Below are 19,400 nucleotides of genomic sequence, written 5' to 3' on the forward strand. Positions count from 1 at the left end.
TCAAGGATCCCCTGAACCAACCATCTAAACAGAAACTAGGAAGAGACATGAGAATAGGAGATCTATGGAGGACCGTCTTGTCTAATGACAAGAATCCCCAAGACATACACAGGAGACCCACAAGAATCTTGAGAATGTTATATCAGCAGAAACACTGACAACTTGACCTAAAAGGGTGAGAGAGAGAATGAAATAAAGGAACTCTATTGGACTACCAAAATTCTACTGGTAAGAACAGGCCAATCAGCTGCAAACACGTGCTACCCTTCAAAAGAATAAGGATAAATATCAAAAGTAAAGGCAACGAAAGTAAAAATAAACAAATGGCACTATGTCAAAGCTTTTGCACAGCAAAGGAAATCATCAACAGAATGAGAAGGCAACCTAATAAATGGGGGGGAAAAATATTTCTTATATTTTCAAATCATCTATCTGATATGAAGCTAATATTCAAAATATATAAAAAGCTCGTACAACTCAATAGCAAAAAAAAAAAGACCTACAAATGGCCAACAGACACATGAAAAGATGCTTGTCACTTATCATCAAAACCACCAGCTTCACTTCATACCGACTAGAACTGCTATTATCAAAAAGACAATAAACAACAAGTTTTGGTGAGGAGGTGCTGAAAAGGGAACCCAACAACCCCAGTACTGTTGATGTGAATGTACCTGGGTTGCAGGTTTGATCCCGGCTCCTGACTGGGGATTTCACCAATATGGAAAACAGTATAAAGAAAGGTACCTCAAAAAAATAAAAATAGAACTACCATCTGATCCAGCAATTCCACTTCCAGATATTTATCCAAAGAAAACAAAAACACTATTTCAAAAAAATATATGCCCCCTGCCCCCAATGTGTTCATTGCAACATTATTTACAACTAGAGGACTGGTGCATGAAAATTTGTCCCTCAGCCCGGCCTGCGCCCTCTCGCAGTCCGGGACCCCTTGGGGGATGTCCACCTGCTGGCTTAGGCCCACTCCCCAGGGGATCGGGCCTAAGCTGGCAGTCAGACATCCCTCTGGCAGCCTGGGAGCACTCAGGGGATGTCCAACTGACAGCTTAGGTGCCCCCATGGGGAGCGGGTGTAAGCCATCAGTCGGACAACCTTAGTGCTGCCAAGGAGGCAGGAGGGGCTCCCGCCACTGCCGCTGCGCTCACAGCCATCAGCCCAGCTTTTGGCTGAGCGGAGGTCCCACTGTGGGAGCACACTGACACAAGGGGGCAGCTCCTGCATTGAGCGTCTTCCCCCGGTGGTCAGCATGTGTCATAGCGACTGGTCATTCCGCCGTGAGGATCAATTTGCATATTACCTTTTTATTATATAGGATGGCCAGACATGGAAACAACCTAAGTGTCCACCATTGGATGAATGGATAAAGAAAATGTGACATATTCACACACACACACACACACACGAAACATTAGTCAGCCATATAAAATAATGAACTCTTGCTATCTGTGATAATATGGATGGACTTTGAAGGCAGTATGCTAAGTGAAATAAATCTGACAGAGAAAGACAAATACTGAATGATCTCACGTATACGTGGAATCTAAAAAATAAAATAAAACAAAAAAACAAACAAAACTGAGATCACAGATACAGAAAATGGATTGATGGTTACCAGGAATGGAGGTAATAAGGTGGACGAAATAGGTGAAAAGGATCAAAATGCACAAATTTCCAATCTATAATAATAAAAGTGTAATATGCTAATTAGACCAGACGTCCTTCCAGACGACCTACCGAACGAAGCTGGAGCTGCGAGGGAAGCCCAGGTCCTGGGTGCCTGCCGGCGGCCGGAGGGAAGCCTGGTTCCCGGGTGCCAGAGGGAAATCAGTGCCGGCAGCAGGGGGAAGTAAGGCCTACTCTTGCACGAATTTCGTGCATCAGGCCTCTAGTTATAAAATAAATAAGTCATGAGGATGCAATGTACAGTATGGTGGCCATAGTTAATAATACTGTATTGCATATTTAAAAGTTGCTAAGAGAGTAAATCTTATAAGTTCTCATCATATGATGAGATTTTTTTAGACTTCTGAACTGATAATATTTAGCTGAGATCTTGGCTTAAGGTGATGCTTCAATGGGTTGAGACTCTGAAGAATGTTGGGATAGGATGAGTGTATTTTGCATGATGGACAGATGTGAATCTTCAGGGGCCGAAAGGCAGACTGTGGTAGACTCCAAAATGGCACCCAAAAAGATGTCCATATCCTCCAGACCAGTGGTCGCCAACCTTTCGGACCTCACCACCAGTTGGCGACCGCTGCTCCAGACCATGTTTTATACAGTACTTGCAAGTTTGGCAAGAACTGTGATGTCAAGACATGGTAATATTAGGGAAACTTGGTAAAGGTATATGGAAATTATACTGTCAGTGGAAGGGGCTCATCCTGGCCAGTATGGCTTTATTGGTTGAGTGTTGCCCTGTTGACTGAAAGGTTGTCAGTTTGATTCCCAGTCAGGGCACACAACCAGGTTGTGGATTTGGTCCCCTGTTGGGGTGTGTATGCGAGGCAACCAATTGATGTTTCTTGCTCACATTGATGCTTCTCTCACTCTCACTCTCCCTTCCTTTCTCTGTAAAATAATTTTTTTTATTTTCGTTAATTCTCACCCGAGGATATTTCCCACTGATGTTTAGAGAGAGTGGAAGGAAGAGGGAGAGACAGAGAAAGAGAAACATCAATGTGAGAGAGACACACCAACTGGTTGTCTCATGCACATGTCCCAACCAGGGCCAGTGAGTAAGCCTGCAATTGAGGTATGTTTCCTAGACTGGAATAAAACCTAGGACCCTTCAGCCCAAAGGCTGACACTCTACCCACTGAGCCAAACCGGCTAAGGCTCTAAAATCAACTTAAAAAACCTTTTTTTAATGGGAGGGACTCACTAGTACCATCAACTGTGGTACCGGTAATATTCTTGCACTGGGTTGTGGATTCACTCATGGTCAATTTATTATGTTTCAGAAACTATGTGCTTTATTTTATGTCTGTATCAAATATGACGTAATAAAATCACCTATGATGGTTTTGAGGACTAAAGAAAGATAATGATCAAACACAATGTGAAAAAAGGCCAACACAATGCTCAATTTGTTATTAGCAGCAGCAGAAGGTGGTTTTATTCATGAACAAACAGTTATTGAATGCTAAGAGCTAAGCATGTGGAATATGAAGATGAATAAGATCGTTTCTTCCCACAGAAACATCTGTGGCCTGTTTATATACTTCACAAGCATGTGCTTTGCAGATATCATTTGTTAAGTCTTAACAGTTTCTCTTGCCAAAATAAACAGACTGGTAACGCATCTTAAGAGGAACTTAGGGAGTAGCATCTCTGACCTCCAGTGTCTCAAGGAAGAAGCAGGGCATTTTCCAAAAACTACCTTCATTGTTCTTCAGTATACACATCATGCATGGTATTGTAATTTACTTATTCATATTCAGAAAAGTACAAAATATAAAAGCCTTTTTGTTGTCAGAGAGTTCAACAATCCCTCCCATAAAGCCCTGATATAAGACAAAAGAGAAGACCTCAAGAGAATGTAAGAGCCTCTATTCATTGGATGGTAATTTAAAATAAGAACTAAAAACTGCTAAAGAGGCTTCTGGCTCCTTTTGAACACCAATACAAGTAATTCATCAGGCAAAGTGTGAGAAATGTAGTTAATGACAATTGGCAACTAGAGCTTTCAGTCTAATCATGGTGAACTGAAACCTAACCGTGTGCTTTTTCATAAATCTTGGCCCTGCTCCATGGCCACCCTGGCCAACACCCAGCAGCCAAGCCTGAGCACGTGCACAGTGATGATGGAGGAGTCCCAAGTAGACACTATGTGCTCATGCCCTAAGTATTGATAGGCCTGCTGCCAGAAAGGCTTTGGAAACGGGCTTAGAGCTTATGAGACTACTTGACCCCACTTTACTCCATTTGGGACTGAAGTGTGGGGAAGGTGATTAAATATGATATCAGCACTTACATTTCAATGCCCATAATTAACTTGGAAGTGTATAGGGGTAAATCTACAGCTCTTCAGCCATTAAAAAAAAAAAAAGTCTGCCTTTGTCTGATGTAAATATATAAAAAGTCATTAATTATATTTATGAAGATGCTGCCAAACAAAGCTTTGGAAAAAAACTTTCAGTATGTAAATTGCTCCACTTTTTTAAATTTCAGAAACTGAACCTAACAATACTGTTTGATTCCAGCTATATAACATTCTGGAAAATAAAAAAATATATTGAGACAATAAAAATATCTGTGGTTGCCAGGGGGTGAAGTAGGAGGATAAATAGGCAGAGCACAGGATTTTTAGGGTAGTGAAACTACTCTGTGTGAGATACTATAACAGTGAATACATAACATTCTACATTTGTTCAACCCAAAGAATGTGCAACACCAAGAGTGAGCCCTAGTGTGAATGTGGACTTTGAGTAATATGGACATGTTAATGTTGATTCATCAACTTTAATAACTGTACTATCTGGTGGGGGATGTTGATTTTATAAAACTGTGTTGGCAGGGATATAAGGGAATTCTGTGTTTTCCTCAGTTTTGCTGTGGATCCAAAACTGCTGTAAAAAATATAGTGTGCGTGTATACCTAATATCAGATACTGCAGAAATGTACAAGGTAAGTCTTGTATAGAAGATAAATCTCAAGTAGAGTAGGTCTAAATCCAATTGCTATGCTGCAAACTCCAAAAGTATTCCTATCCACTACAGTACTAGTTACTAGCAGGTTTTTGGTATAAGCCATCCCCCATTAGATGTTTCTCTACAACTATCAAATAACCAACATAACAACTTCCAATCTTTTCTATGAAATTGGAAAGCTCTATCTTTGATCATTAGTAATGTCTTCTTATGTAAACATAAATTACATGACTTAGTTTTTAAAAGCTTTGAGTCATAGACATAAAAAAAAGGGCAGTAAGATGGGAATGGGTGATTAATTCTCACATGGAAGAGTTTATTCTAAAGAATAACCACCTTTAAGAAGTTCCATGAGAGAACTTGGCTGGAGATCCTGGCTAGAGAACCTGGCTAGGCTGCTGATCAACTGAAAAAAAAAAAAAAAAAAAGAAGAAGAAGAAGTTCCATGACCTTAGACTTTGTATTCTCATTTCCAGCTGGAGGTTACTGCTGCCATACTGCTCTTCACAAGGATTTGGGAATGAAAACACAACAGAGCTCACAGAGAATGGAAAAAAAGTGCCAAGAACACTGGCAGAAAGTTTACTGACAGCGTTCATTTGCAAACACGATGAAAAAAATCATTTGGCAGAAATAGCTTATGCAACAAAAAATGTGCTGAGTGTAACAGAACGGGTTAAACACTCCAGGTTTTACCAATATACTATTTCTTAATCTGGATGGTTGGTACACAGTTGCTCATTTTATTATTCTTAGAATTTTTATATAAAATTTTTCCCTTATATAAATGAAACATTTCACAGCCAGTTGAGCATTTACAGGCATTGGCACAACACCCAAACCTCAATGACAGGTCAAATAACACATTTAATGCACAGAGCAAAACATTCACGAGACAGGATAACGCAGGAATGGAGACTAGAAGAGCTGTATTGGTGCATGCTGTTATTCATCTGTGTAAGTACTGAGATTCTTTCTCTAGGGTAGCAGTATCATTTAAGGCAAATATGGCAATTTGGGGAAATGTAACAGTAATAACATAAGTAAAACTCTCCATTTTAAGAAAGAATTTAGAAGTCTTTGAATGTCAAATACAAAATAAAATTAATTCCTTCTCTTGTGATTTTTATTTAAACTTCAAAGTACCTGTGCAGCTGACAATATTCCTGGCTTCTGAAATCCCCCAGGAGAAATTGATTTAGTGGACAAACAGTGCAGCTGTTCAATGAGTCCTATAGATAGATTACTTAAAAATATACCCCACAAAAACACCATGAGTTCGAGTTGTGATTGACAAGTTTTTTTAAATGATGCATTCCTAGATTAACATACTTTCTTCCTTTTGGAAATGCATAACAAATTCCCAAATTCTTAATACTAAAGAATACATATGAATTAAGCACCATGCCAGGCACATGGTAGATATTCAGGACATATTTATGGAAGGAATTAATCAGCAGCACTCCCACTGGAGTGATATCTCAGGAATTCCCCTGGCATACGTGGGTAGAAAGATCCCTTTCTTCTTCATTGAAGTGTTTCTTTTGAACCCCTAACCCATTACATCTGGTTGTTTCTAATGCCATAGGGAACAATAGTTATATTAGTAAATTGGCTTTATTCTAAATCCACTATTCTCTTCATGTGCCAGAAGTCTGTAACACTTAAACACTGATTGTGTGCTAGGACTGGTGCAGCAAATTGAAAAAGTAAGAACTGACAAGTCAGCATTGGTAAAATTGTAAACCAATCAGAATTTAAATAAAACACTAAAATTATTTTTAAAGCCTTCTTTCAATGAGAATCTATATTTAAGATGCAATAATAACAAATTGTCTTCCAAATATCCTAGTAGAGCTAAAATTACTGTTCGTATTAAAAAGAAGACCATTGTAAATGCAAGGTTTAAACAAATAATCCGGCATCTCAGTCAATTCTTTGATCTTTCAAGCAGAGGGAGTGAATGCCTATAATGGGCTAGCTAGACTGTGTCTTGCTCTCATAGTATCATCAGAACCGCTGGGTGGGCGTGCAGTGTGGCTTCCCAAACAGTCTCATCCTCTAAGGAGCTAAGGTTCATTGTACTGACGTCACCATTCCAAAAAGTCAGCTACTGCTTTCCCTCTTATCACTGAAATATCACTCCAAAAAGTCAGCTACTGCTTTCCCTCTTATCACTGAAATATCACTCAGGTTTGCTTCCCACTCACAGTTTGTAATTTGGCCTCAATGAACTCCTTTGACCACATCTCTTCTCCACAAAGTAACTGTCCATGGAGCTCTAGAAACCAGTACTGAATTAACAATGCTGAAGCTTAAATGCTGTCATGAGGCATCACACTCTAGAATGAACTTCTAACAAGTTCATCAAGTATTTTTTCTTTACTACCTTGTCCTGATGGTCTTGACAATGGGCTACAAATGCACTAAACTTAAGTATAAAGTTCTTCCTTTATAAAATGTACCTACAACCACCTCCCTTATGTACCCACTCCACACACCCAAACACACATATATTTCAGTTTTTAAGCAGCATGATGGCTGTTTCTGAATGAACTCAACCAGTTACCATGGCTTCTGTCTGATGAACCTAATGGGGGCTGAACTTAAAATTATCTACTGACAAAAGAAATCAAGAAACCAGAGTACTGAGTTTGAGTCATATTAGCTTCAAATTTTACTGAATTAAAGTGCATGTGTTTGTAGAAATATGAACAATTATTTTGTTAGGATTTTTAAGTCAATAGTTTCATCCCCACAAACATTCTTAACTCTTCAGTTTGGCAACAGACAATAACTTTATGGGGGGCGGGGGGGTTTGAAAAAGTCCTTGGCTTCAGGAAGTCACAAGTAATAGCAAGAAATTTTAACAGTCAAGGACAACGTGGTTAAAGGCTAGAATTGCTCTTTTGAGCACAGTTTCAGATTACTACAATGTGAGGGTTTGTCACAATCTCTTTACAAACAGGCTAAAGCCACTGAGCAAGGATGTACTTCATGAACACATACAAACATCAAGGATTTTTCTTCGGCCCTGGCTGGTGTGGCTCGGTTTGTTGTGGGTTGGACCCCCCATCAGGGTGCATGTGGGAGGCAACTGATCGATGTTTCTCCCTCAGATCAATGTTTTGCTTTCTCTCTCCATTCCTTCCTCCCTTCCCCTCTAAGATCAATTGAAAAAATAAAATGAACTTGTTCCATTAAAAAAAAAAGAATTTTTCCTCCCCTTAAGATGCTCTCCCCTCCCCCCCCAGCTACAGTAACATAATCAAGATCAGACACTTGAAATTTCTAAAGAGATACAATCCTCCCGCTGGTATGAACCAGGCCGCATGGCGGGCATATGCACGGGTTGCGGGCTCGATCACCAGTGTAGGGCATGTAGGAGGCAGCCAATCGACGATTCTCTCTCATCACTAATGTTTCTATCTCTCTCTCCTTTCCTCTCTGAAATCAATAAATATACATATATATTAAATAAATGTAGTTATGAAAAAAATATCACAATAAGATAAGTGTATGTGCTGAATGTTTCCCTATTGGGAAAAGAAGTTCCTTTGATATATAAAAAAAGAAAATCAGAAAAAATCTCACAAAATTAAAATAATAAAGAAAACTAGTATTAAAATTATTGGTTTGCAAGTTAGTCTTACTTGGTAAGACAGTACAAATAATACAGGCACTCAAAATTTATTATTATTAATCCACATTTTATTATACACATGTACAGGCACCTTCATATAGTTAATCCACTTTATAAAATATCAGAAGTTATCATTCCAACTATATTGACTAGGAAACATGCTCATAAAGGGTAAGCAATTTGCCCAGGATTGATTACTTGGCTCATGAGGTACTGTCTCCCTCCAAAGTTCATACTCTTTCTGTTTCATGCTGACTCCCAAAACAGCTTTTTTAATATCCCTCAATTTTTCTATTTTATTTTATTATTATTTTTTAATCCTCACTTAAGGATATTTTTCCATTGATTTTTAGAGAGAGTGGAAGAGAGAGGGAGAGACAGAGAGAAACATCGATGTGAGAGAAACACACCGATAGGTTGCCTCCTGCACAAGCCATGACCTGGGCCCGGGCCGGGGAGAAGCCTGCAAACTGCGGTATGTGCCCTTGACCGGAATCGAATCCGGGACCCTTCAGTCCCCAGGCTGACGCTCTACCCACTGAGTCAATCGGATAGGGCAATCTTTCTATTTTAACTTAAAAGATCATTCCTTTACACATCTTCCACCTTGGCTCAACTCTGTATTATGTGCTGGCACCACAATCACTCAGGGAAACTTTGTCTCAGAAGCTCCACTTTGGTACAAGTACTTTGATGTCTGCTGCACCTATCCAGTCCTTGGACCAGCATATAAGAGCCACATGCAAACAGTGGGAGGATGAGACGACACTAATGAGAATGCCTTCAGTCTTCTGGCAGTTCACCCTGTGGGGTGGCTTCCCACCCCAGCCAAACTTCACCAACCTTGCCAAATTGGCTAGTATAAGTCAAGCAAGCTTTACACATACCTTTTCCCTTTAAATTTTTTAACAGGTAACAAATTATTGTTTAAAACATTTTTAAGTGTCATAAACAGATCAGTTAAGAGAAATGATTAATGAAAAGAAATAACACTTTTCTTCAGTGAAACCTATCAGGTATATCATAACTAGAGTACACCTTCTTGTAAAACAAGCACACTTCTCGGGAAGTGTGTCTAGGGTTTCTGTATTCTAATATTTCTGACTGTGACCTTGAGAGAAAAACCATTGCCAAATTGTCTGTCTCCTGGTCAAAATAAATAAACTCTAAACTTAAAACTCTGCAAACCAAGAATGTTCTGTATCTTCCAGCAATTCTTCTATAAAACATTTAGAAACATCCTTAACCACAAATAGAAACCAAAAGGTAGCTGTGTTTCTAAATATGAGGTGGACATGCTGCCTAATCCATCTGGTTTAGAAAACATACAAAGGGGGGAGGGCGAGGGGGACAAAGTACAACAAAACTGTGTTAAATGAAATCTGACTGACTCAGAATCCGTGATAATCGGAAAGGGATCTGAACAAAGCTTAAATACTTAAAATGTCCCTGTATGTCCATACTTCAGACATAATTGTTCCCCCTGAGAAAATCACATACGATGCCTTTAAGCTCCAATTTCTCTACTACCTACATTTTTTCCAACATACAAATGTCTGCCTGACCTGGTTCCTTTCCTCATCAAACTATTGATGCCCAGCCACATAAGCATAACCACTCCAGAGTTCTTTATCCTCTGAACTTCTAAGGGATAAAAAAAAACACACTCCCAGGCTACCAACAAAAGAACTCAGTTAAGATTTAGCATGAAATTCTAACAGATACCTATACTCTTTTAACCCTTACAATCTTTGAAAAAGATCCACATTTTGATTCATAAAGAGAATAATTAGATTCTATAATTTAATAACTACTTTGTAGGGGGAAAAAGGCACAATGATTTCCCATGATTAATGTGGATATTAACCATAGCTGTTACAAATGTAGTTGTGTTTCAAGGAGTTCTAGTACATGTTTTCCAAATTAAATACAAAATTTGGAAAATACACATTTGAAAATTTTTACCGAAAAACATCTTCAGTGGCTGTTACTGGTCTTCATTTTAAATGTTATCAAGATATGCTATTAAACTGTATCAAAATTAAAAAATTAAAGAGCACAGTCTAATCAAAATAAGAAGGTTATAATTATTTGAACCAAATAATATTAACATAATTTCCTTAAGGCTAAATTTTTAAAATTCTCAATAAATATATAAAGTTACACATAATCACAACTACTAGTCTACCACAAAGTTAGCAGCACTATTTAAACATAAAAGTTCTTATTGTAAAATGGAACTTCAACATAATTCTTAGTATAAACGTTTCATTCCATTTCCTACATTCAGGTACTAAATTATCATAAAGTTAAATCTTGAGACCAACACATTTAATCTACTAAAGTGATTTTAATCCACAACATTTAAAAAAAAATCGTGTTTCTAAACACAAATTACCAAGTAATTTGCACATAAAAACAAAAAAAGGGGCAATTTTAACAACTGCTAGCACTCACTTAAAATTACTACTTGTCATGAGAAATGTCTCAAAGGCACAGCAAATTTCCTTGTGAACAACAGACACCATTAATTCAGAATGGTCACTTACCACTTCTTCCAAAGCAGCACTACGCCCAAAAGAACAAGTGAGGTGTGTGAGGCAGTTCACAAAGGATGAGAAAAGCTCACTTGGAATGGCAGTTAAGACGTTTCGAGGGAACACAGTTATCAGGTTGCTGATAATGCTGGAGATCCCCACAGCTTCAGAATCTTCTATTTCAATTCTACAAACCAGGTAACAAATGTTACTGGTGGTGGAAGACAAGTTACAATAACTCATTTCCAAACATGCAAAACTTTTCACCTATTCATTCATTTTTAAAGGCATGTCTCTGTATTAATTTCAAATTATCATATAATTCAAAATATACAAAGTGGAAAAAAATCACTAGCTTTCGTTCCACCACTGTTAAGCATATAGACAAACATGAAAGTTCCTTTTTTGGTGACAAAGGGCAAGTATACCTACCCATTGATAGTACTCAGTAAACCCTCAATGAAGTGTGCTAGGTAGTCAACCTGTGCTCCTTCATCGGGGAAGACAGGTCCGTGCAAAGAAGCTAACTGGGCGAGGCACTGCAGAGAATCTTGTGCCATATCTGAATCTTCTCTGATTTTTCGATGTACCTGTTAGAAAGAATTACTAATCCATAAAAATAAATTCTTCTTTTGTAAGGGTCACATGTCTATCATGCTGAATGAGGTAAGCGAAAACTTCACAATTGCTGGTTATTTCTAGAAAATTAATCCCTGAATTAAGCTAAATTTGAGAATGTCCCTCAGTCCACTTTACATTATAGTCCATGATTTCAAACATATCAATTAATTTTAACTGAGGGCTACCTACATTTTGAACATTGAATTGTCTCCAGCATGCTATGACAAAGAGAGAAACAGATGCTAGCCAGTCAGGCATACTGCTTCTTCTAAAAACAGCAACGACAGTCATCTGTATTATGCTAGCTATGCCTCGCTACAGCTCCTTACTAAAGTTAGCAGACAAGTTCAATCAAGAGTATACAGATGCTGCTTTAGTGGAAGTAAACAGTTGCACATGGAGAAAACCAATATACCACTCAATTCCTAGACATTCATTCATTCAACAAACATAAAGCACTCTCTCAATAACTCTTGAGATTGCTTAAAATTTGTTTCAATCTCATTTTACCCTACATCATTAATATATGCTAAAATATTTAAAAATAATTGTATTTAAATTATATTTAAATCCACCTTAAACCTCATCTAGATTTTATTTCAATGATACAATGTAGATGTGAAACACCCAGTATACATATAGTGTTCCTATATTGCTCCCTACTTTTACAATGTTACTAATATTCTCAGATTTTAAAGATGCTTCATTTTGCCTAGCCAGTTTAGCCCAGTGGATAGATTGTCGGCCTGGTTCCATTCCGGTCAAGGGCACATGCCTGGGGAACATCCCCAGTGAGTAGCGTGCAGGAGGCAGCCGATCAATGACTCTCTCTCATCACTGATACTGCTACCTCTCTCCCCCTTCCCTTCCTCTCTGAAATCAATTATATATAAATTAAAAAAATAAAATAAAGATGCTTCATTTCTGTGAGCTCACCTAATTAAAATTGCCAAGGAAAACAGTAAAGAATTTGTGACCATTTTCTACTTTCCATAAGCATCTAACTTCTTCAGCCTTTCTTTTCCTACATAAATCTCTTTGCTTTCTGAATGTAGCATAATTTTAAACATTTATTCTCTTTTTGGTTTAGGTTATGTTCACTTTGACTCTGCAAACCATAATAATTATTTGAAGTCAGAACATGTCTCTTAAGTATTCACTGGTATAGTGCTGGGACACAGTGAACAAATACTAAAAAAATCCTTATTCACCACTGATTCCATTAAGATTTAATCCCTGAACTTAAGGTTCTAAGAAACTTAAAATACTAAAAAGTCACCAAGTTAACTGATCTACTGGCATATTTTAAAATGTTACCCTCTTTGGTCTAGAGTAGTGGATGGCAAACCATGGCCTGCAGGCCTAGTCTAGCGTCCCGCCCATTTTGTATGGCTGTGGTTTTGACATTTTATATGGGGGAGGAAGGGGGAATAATCAAAGAATATTTTAAGAAATGTAAAAATTATGAAAATCCAGATTTTTACAGAAGTTCATAACAGTTTTACTTGAACACTGCCACACTTGTCTGTTTGGGTGTTGTCTACAGCTACTTCTGTACGACAATCAAGCTGCCTCAGAGAACACATGTCTGCACAGTCTAATATTCACAAGGGCCTTTACAAAAAAAGTTTGCCAATGCCTGGTCTAGAACAATGCAAATGTTTTTCAAAATATATTCTATATTTTAAGTTTTATATAGCAAATGTGTAAACTATACAAATTCCTATGCCCACATTGTCTAATTCATGTAGTTTTGAACACAACTCATTTGGAAGTTCCTTGTCTGAAAACTAACTGATTTTCTGTCATCATGCCCTTGCATCTAACATTAAACATGATATCCGGGGATGCATATCAATGGATGCAATGCAACGTGGGACAACAGTGGGTTTCTTCTCTGCCCAGAGAGCTAAATGGTTGCTTGTTCCTGGTCTAGTAGTGACAAATCAAAAGAAAGAATACCTTTAATGAAATAACTAATATTGACTATGTAGTAAAATAAAAATAAGAAACTGTCCTCAGAGCCTACCTGTACTGCTCTCTGAACTATGAGCCACATATAAACTATTGTAAAACAATATTCTTACATAATATAGTAGGTTCATGCCTTCTTCTAATTTCAGCATTACAAAGGAGTTCTACTATATCTGAATTACACTCTACACATTTAAAACTGAATTCATCGCCCAAATAGGAAAGAAGCAGAGGGATAAAGAAAAGCCAAGTCTAGCAGAAAATCCAGAGAAGTAAATAAACTATGAAGCAGGATAAGGATGAAGACAAGGAACAGAGAGAGCCAGTGAGTGAGGTGATGATTCCTATGGAACATGCTGACCCTGAGATGTCTGTGGACCTTCCAAACACAAGCCTCCAGTAAGCACTAGGATTACAAGGCCCTGGACTCTGGAGCAGCTTGTGCTGAATATAGACCTGGGAGTCAGCAGTGTAGAAGTGGTGCCTGAGGTCCTATGTGGGGAAGGGGCAGCCTGAGGAAAGTGTATGCAGTCAGCAGAGTTCAGAACTGACATAGGAACACTACTATTTATGCGAAGAGCAGAGAAAGAAGAGACCCTAAACGAGATAAAAAAGAACCTGACAATAAGGTAGGAGGAAGAATTAATGAGATTGGTTTTTCCAACACCTTATGGAAGAGAGAAAAATTGAGAAGACTATAAACTTTGGAGGGGCAAATCAATACTTTAGGTTTAAAGTATTCCTAAATTCAGATAATCAACATACTTCAAGTCTTGATTCCATGCATCGTATATTTATGTTTATCTACTCAATAAAGAAATAGTGATATCTCATGGAAAACTGCTTTCAATTAGGTAATGAATCCTATAATAGAAAATAAATTTAACAAAAACTGAATGAAATTTTAAGATTTCAACTGTCATTTCGCTAACAAATAAAATGTAAGTTGCTTATAAACTGCTTAAATGAAAGTGAGAGGCCACAAACACAAAGATGTTGAAATAAAAAAGTGAGCCCTAGCTCGTTTTCTCAGTGGTTAGAGCATCAGCGCGCACACTGAAGGGTCTCAGGTTCATTCTGATCAAGGTAACATACCTCGGTTGCAGGCTCGATCCCCAGCCCCGGTTGGGAAGCGTACGGGAGGCACCCAATTGATGTGTCTCTCTCACATCGATATTTCTGTCTCTCTCTCTCTCTCTCACTTCACTCTCTCTCTCTCTCTCTCTCTCTCTCGCTCTTCCCCTCCCTTCCACTCTCTCTAAAATTCAATGAAAAAAAAATATCCTTGAATCAGGATCAACAATAACAAAAAACCACAACCACCACCACCACACACAAAAAAAACAATAACAAAATGAAAAAGGGTTAACTTTCAAATTCAAAAGTTATCTGCATGTGGTCTTTCACAGCTGACAGGAGCAGCTGTCTGGTTTGTGGAGACAGCTGTTCAGATTTAGAGTCACCATTTCCAGGCTACCAGCAAGTTTTCCACCTTTTCATTAACTGCTGGAGTGGGGTCTACTTTCAGCCAAATGAGCAACACAAGATCTGAACTTGGATCCATATCAAAACAATTTCTGCCAGATGAGAAAGGCAACAGAATTTTCAATTTAGTTACAATGGTCTCTGATACTGACAGTGTTTTTAGTTATTATTTCTGCTTTAAAGAAAAAAAGTAAAGCTAATGCTTAGTCTGAACCTTTCACAGAAAACACCTTAATTTATACACCCATGGATGAGTAACCTTGTTCTTGAGATTCTTAAATATATACAATATTTTAAATAGTTCAACCAAAAAAGGGAACATAGTTGTAACACTAGTACATAATATTTTTAAAACATGAAAAGGCAAGAAGTTATAATTAATGGTTGGAACTAAGCAAAAATCTTTTTTTTCTTTTTAATTGGTCTTTATTTGGGTCTTTACCCTCGTCCTTAGATCTGCCTAAATAATATGCTCATGCTATAAGAGCACTCAGCCTCCAAAACACACACACAGAGACACACACACAGACACACACAGACACACACACAGACACACACACACACACACACTCTCCCCCAGCTTCTGTTTTATTGTGGTTGTGGACAAACGTGGAATATGTTGCTTACTTCTTTATATTTAGCAAATAAGAAATAGCACCATTTAAAGTTATAGTTAAAATAAGTTCTATACAAAAACCCTAACTTCATTCACAACTGATAATTCGTACATAAAAAGTACACTACTCTAGAAGAGCAGTTCTCAAAATGTGCTCCAGGGATCTCTAAGGGTTCCTAGGACCCTGCCAGGTTGTCTCGAAGGACAAAACTGTTTTCCTACAGTACTACGATAATTGTCTTTTCCATCCTTACTGTCACACATGTATACAGTGGAGCTACCCTAAGGTTATATATGGTAATACTGCGACCAACTGAAAACAGAAGCAAATATAAGATCGGCTGCCTTGTATTAAACCTAACATTAGATACAGTTGCAAAAAAATGTACAATGCTACTCTTCTCACTAAACTTTTTTTTTTGTTTACAAAAGTACAGCTATTTGTTCATTAAAATATTATGTCATGGTTTGGTATTGCTATTTTACAATGAATTAATAAATTATGTTTTAAAGTTTAGTTGAATTTTTAATATGGTAAATATTAACACATTGCAAACGGATCACGAGAATTCTCGCTCCATATTACACAGTGTTTTACAAAGTATCATACTTTAAAAAGATATTAGCTTGTAAGAACATGTAATAAATAACTTCAAAATGCAATGGGTATTTAATTTTAAAGCATGCCTTTAACATTTATGTAAAACCGTTTTTGTACTTGTTCAATAGAAACTTATCTGACCACTGGGTTAAGCTAGCAATAAAACTACTGGTCCACAATGTGCTAATAGTTACAACCCACATATACAAAAGCTCTTTGAATCCTTAATAATTTTTAAGAGTGTAAAGGAGTCCTGAAACCAAAAAGTTTGAGAACTTCAGTTCTAGGATATAAGCCCTTCATAATTCTATATACTTTTATAAAATATCAAGAACATTTCTATGTAATTTGTTTGAGTAGAAACATTGATTAGAAGCGAAGACTTTAGAGGACAAAAGCGATCTGTACATTTTTACCTAAAAAAACTACAGAATCATACACTCCTTTAGTGGCCCTTCTGTGACCTTTGCCACCGGAGAGGAAAGGTACAACTTACTGTAAAGAAAAGCTCCATGACTCTGCTGTCCAGAAGGGCCTCCCGCCAGGACTCCGTTGGCTTTAGCAGCACATTTTGTGAGGATTCAAACATGGCTATATAATGTCTGCCCAGTTATCTGGTGTCAAGGTCAACAACAATAACATTCTTACTTTGTCTAAAGTATAAATATACCCGAAATATAACAGGAGCCATCCAGAAAGAATGTAATGGAAACAGTTTAAGCCTCTTCACATATGCTACATAATTCATGCATGAAGCTTAGGAATAAAAGGCATTAAGTGCTGAAAAAAAGAATGCTAAAGGAATGTAAGATAACAGTGTCAGGAATACAGAAATTTTGATGACCACAGATCTTAACAACAGTGGTGACAGAAGGCAGAACACTAATGCAAAACAAATGCCAAAATATATACAAAAAGAGAGAAATCAATATACAAAATGTGAATCTCACATAGTCTACTTGGAAAAATACCATTTCCCCAAAAAGAAATATATTCAAGAACAAACATATATTGCATTAAAGAAGAAAAACTCCCACACCAGAGTAATCAAATACCAATTCCACACAAATAAATAATTGTATCACATAAAACACTATCAATGCTCATTTTAAAATCCCACAGACTAAAAATCAGTCTGTAGGTGTTCAGGTGCTCATATCAAACATACTTCTAAAATAATACTTTCTTTGCCATACATAAGTCACCACAATAAATTTACAAGACTTTGTGAATATAACTCTCTCAATGACACTGATATGATAACTGAAGTCTTTCAGAACTGGGGAAGACAGTAATTGCCTATCCCATAGCTCATCAAGTGTCCAGCTGAAATACACCCACTAGGCTACGTTCTCATCATAGCATGAGAAATTGCAACAACAGTTATCCAAAAGTACAGCTTGTAAAACTTAGATGTAAGTTCAAAACTGCTGTACTTTATTAAACCCCAAATCATTTATAGAGAACATTAAAGGCTGTGTCAATGTTTTGGAAACCATTTTTTTTAAATATTACTGCTTAACCCCCTTTTTAAATCTCTAATGTTATTTTGTGTCTAAAGAGAAGGGGAACAGTTGATAGTTTGTTTCAGAAGAGAGTCAGATTGCTGGGTTTTGAAAAATCACTCCACTCAATGGATGAATAAAAGTAAGATTCAAATCAGGTCCATCTCAGTTCCTCACCTGCCCCCTTGTGGAGATGTAGGAAGAACCCAACACCAAAAAAAGGTAACTATTGGAACTCAATAAAGCCAGCCTGAATTTAAAAAGAAAAGAGAAATCAGCCAATGAATACTGTTTTGGGCCTTAGCTGGTTCAGCTCAGTAGATAGAATGTCAACCTGCGGACCAAAGGGTCCTGGGTTCAATTCTAGTCAAGGGCACATACCTGGGTTGTGGGCTCGATCCCCAGTAGGGGGCATGCAGGAGGCAGCCAATCAATGATTCTCTCTCATCACTGATGTTTCTCTCTCTCCCTCTCCCTTCCTCTCTGAAATCAATAAAAATACCTATTTTTTTAAAAATACTGTTTTTGTTTTCAGTGTGCTAATCTTTTCTAAAATGATCTCATGTTTTCACTAGACATCTAAGGCTGTTAACAATATCATCTTCACTCATAACACCCTGATTGAACACAAGATGTTTCTACCTGTGGTTTTGTTTTCCAGCTCAGAACCTGGAAGGGGTTTTCTCTGACACAAAGTCTGCATTCCATCAAGAAAGCTCATTTGTAAGGCACCTCACTCACAAAGAGTCATGCTGATTTTCTTTGAAGAACCACCACCCAACCCTATTATGAGCCATTAAAAATATCATCCTATATAATAGAGGTAATATGTAAATTGACCCTCACTCCGTCATGCGGTCACAAGATGGCTGCGCCCACAGAAGAGGAAGGGTTCCCGTAACACAAGATGGCTACACCCACAGCGGAGGCAGGGTTCCTGTAACAAACCGTAACGAGCCTTAACGAGTGATCAGCAGGGACCTGAGGCTTTGTGGTCCCGGGCCAGGGCGGGGGACCTGAGGCTGTGCCCCCCGAGGCCATGCCCCCCCACCCGGCAGGGCTTGACGGGGGTAGGGCTAGCCAGGTCTGGATCTCGCCCAATGAGGGTGGGGCCAGCCGGGTCTGGGTCTTGCACAATTTCAAGGTGCACGCGGGTGGGTGGGGACTTGACTCTGTGTCCCGCAGTGCGCTCCAGACTCTGACAGGAAGAAGATTTTCATATACATTTTACTAATTTTCCTTCATCTCTGACACTTCTACGATAAAGGGCAAATAGCAATCTTATCTAATAAAAGAGAAACATGCAAATTGACCGTGCCTCTGCTATACTCACAAGCCATGCCCACAGGCAATCAGGAGCGAATATGGAAATAAACCCAACCAAGATGGTGGCAGCCACGGAGCTGGAGCGAACAGGCTTGGGTTGCCCCTGGCAATGGAGGAAGCCAAGCTTCCCGCCTGCCCTGGCCGGCTGTGGGCTCCGCTCAAGGCTACAAAGTTTCAATTATAGAAGATAAATAAATCCCAGATACTGCTTCCAGCCGCTGTGGCCTCCGCTCAAGGAGGGTCTGGGAGCCTGGGTTGCCCGGGGCTGTGGCCAGCCGGCAAACAGCCATCAGCCCCTCACCCAGGCTGGCCAGGCACCCCAGTGGGGAGCCCCACCATGAAGGGGGTGTGTGCCGCCTGATAACAAACCTCAGCCGCTAACTCATAACTGGACACACCCCCCATCGGGAATCCTCACC

General features: G+C 38.5%; 1 protein-coding gene across 12 annotated transcripts in view; it reads right to left on the bottom strand.

Annotated features, from left to right (window-relative positions):
• XPO4 (exportin 4) overlaps positions 1 to 19,400 on the bottom strand; it is a 137,612-nt gene that overhangs the window by 40,146 nt on the left and 78,066 nt on the right. For 9 of the 12 annotated variants that reach the window (XR_002828429.1, XR_002828430.1, XM_023751179.1 and 6 more), the window contains 3 exons: positions 16,647 to 16,759; positions 11,286 to 11,443; positions 10,866 to 11,064 (listed from right to left, as the gene is read on the bottom strand). Coding sequence is in view for 10 of the 12 variants with exons in the window: in XM_023751179.1 (XP_023606947.1) it covers positions 10,866 to 11,064; positions 11,286 to 11,443; positions 16,647 to 16,759 (470 nt within the window). In the remaining 2 variants the exon portion in view is untranslated. The remainder of the gene's footprint in view (positions 1 to 10,865; positions 11,065 to 11,285; positions 11,444 to 16,646; positions 16,760 to 19,400) is intronic. The other 3 variants (XM_023751180.1, XM_006085502.3, XM_023751185.1) reach the window with 2 other exon arrangements.

This window comes from Myotis lucifugus, unplaced genomic scaffold, assembly GCF_000147115.1.
Source record: "Myotis lucifugus unplaced genomic scaffold, Myoluc2.0 scaffold_19, whole genome shotgun sequence".
Classification (NCBI taxonomy): domain Eukaryota; kingdom Metazoa; phylum Chordata; class Mammalia; order Chiroptera; family Vespertilionidae; genus Myotis; species Myotis lucifugus.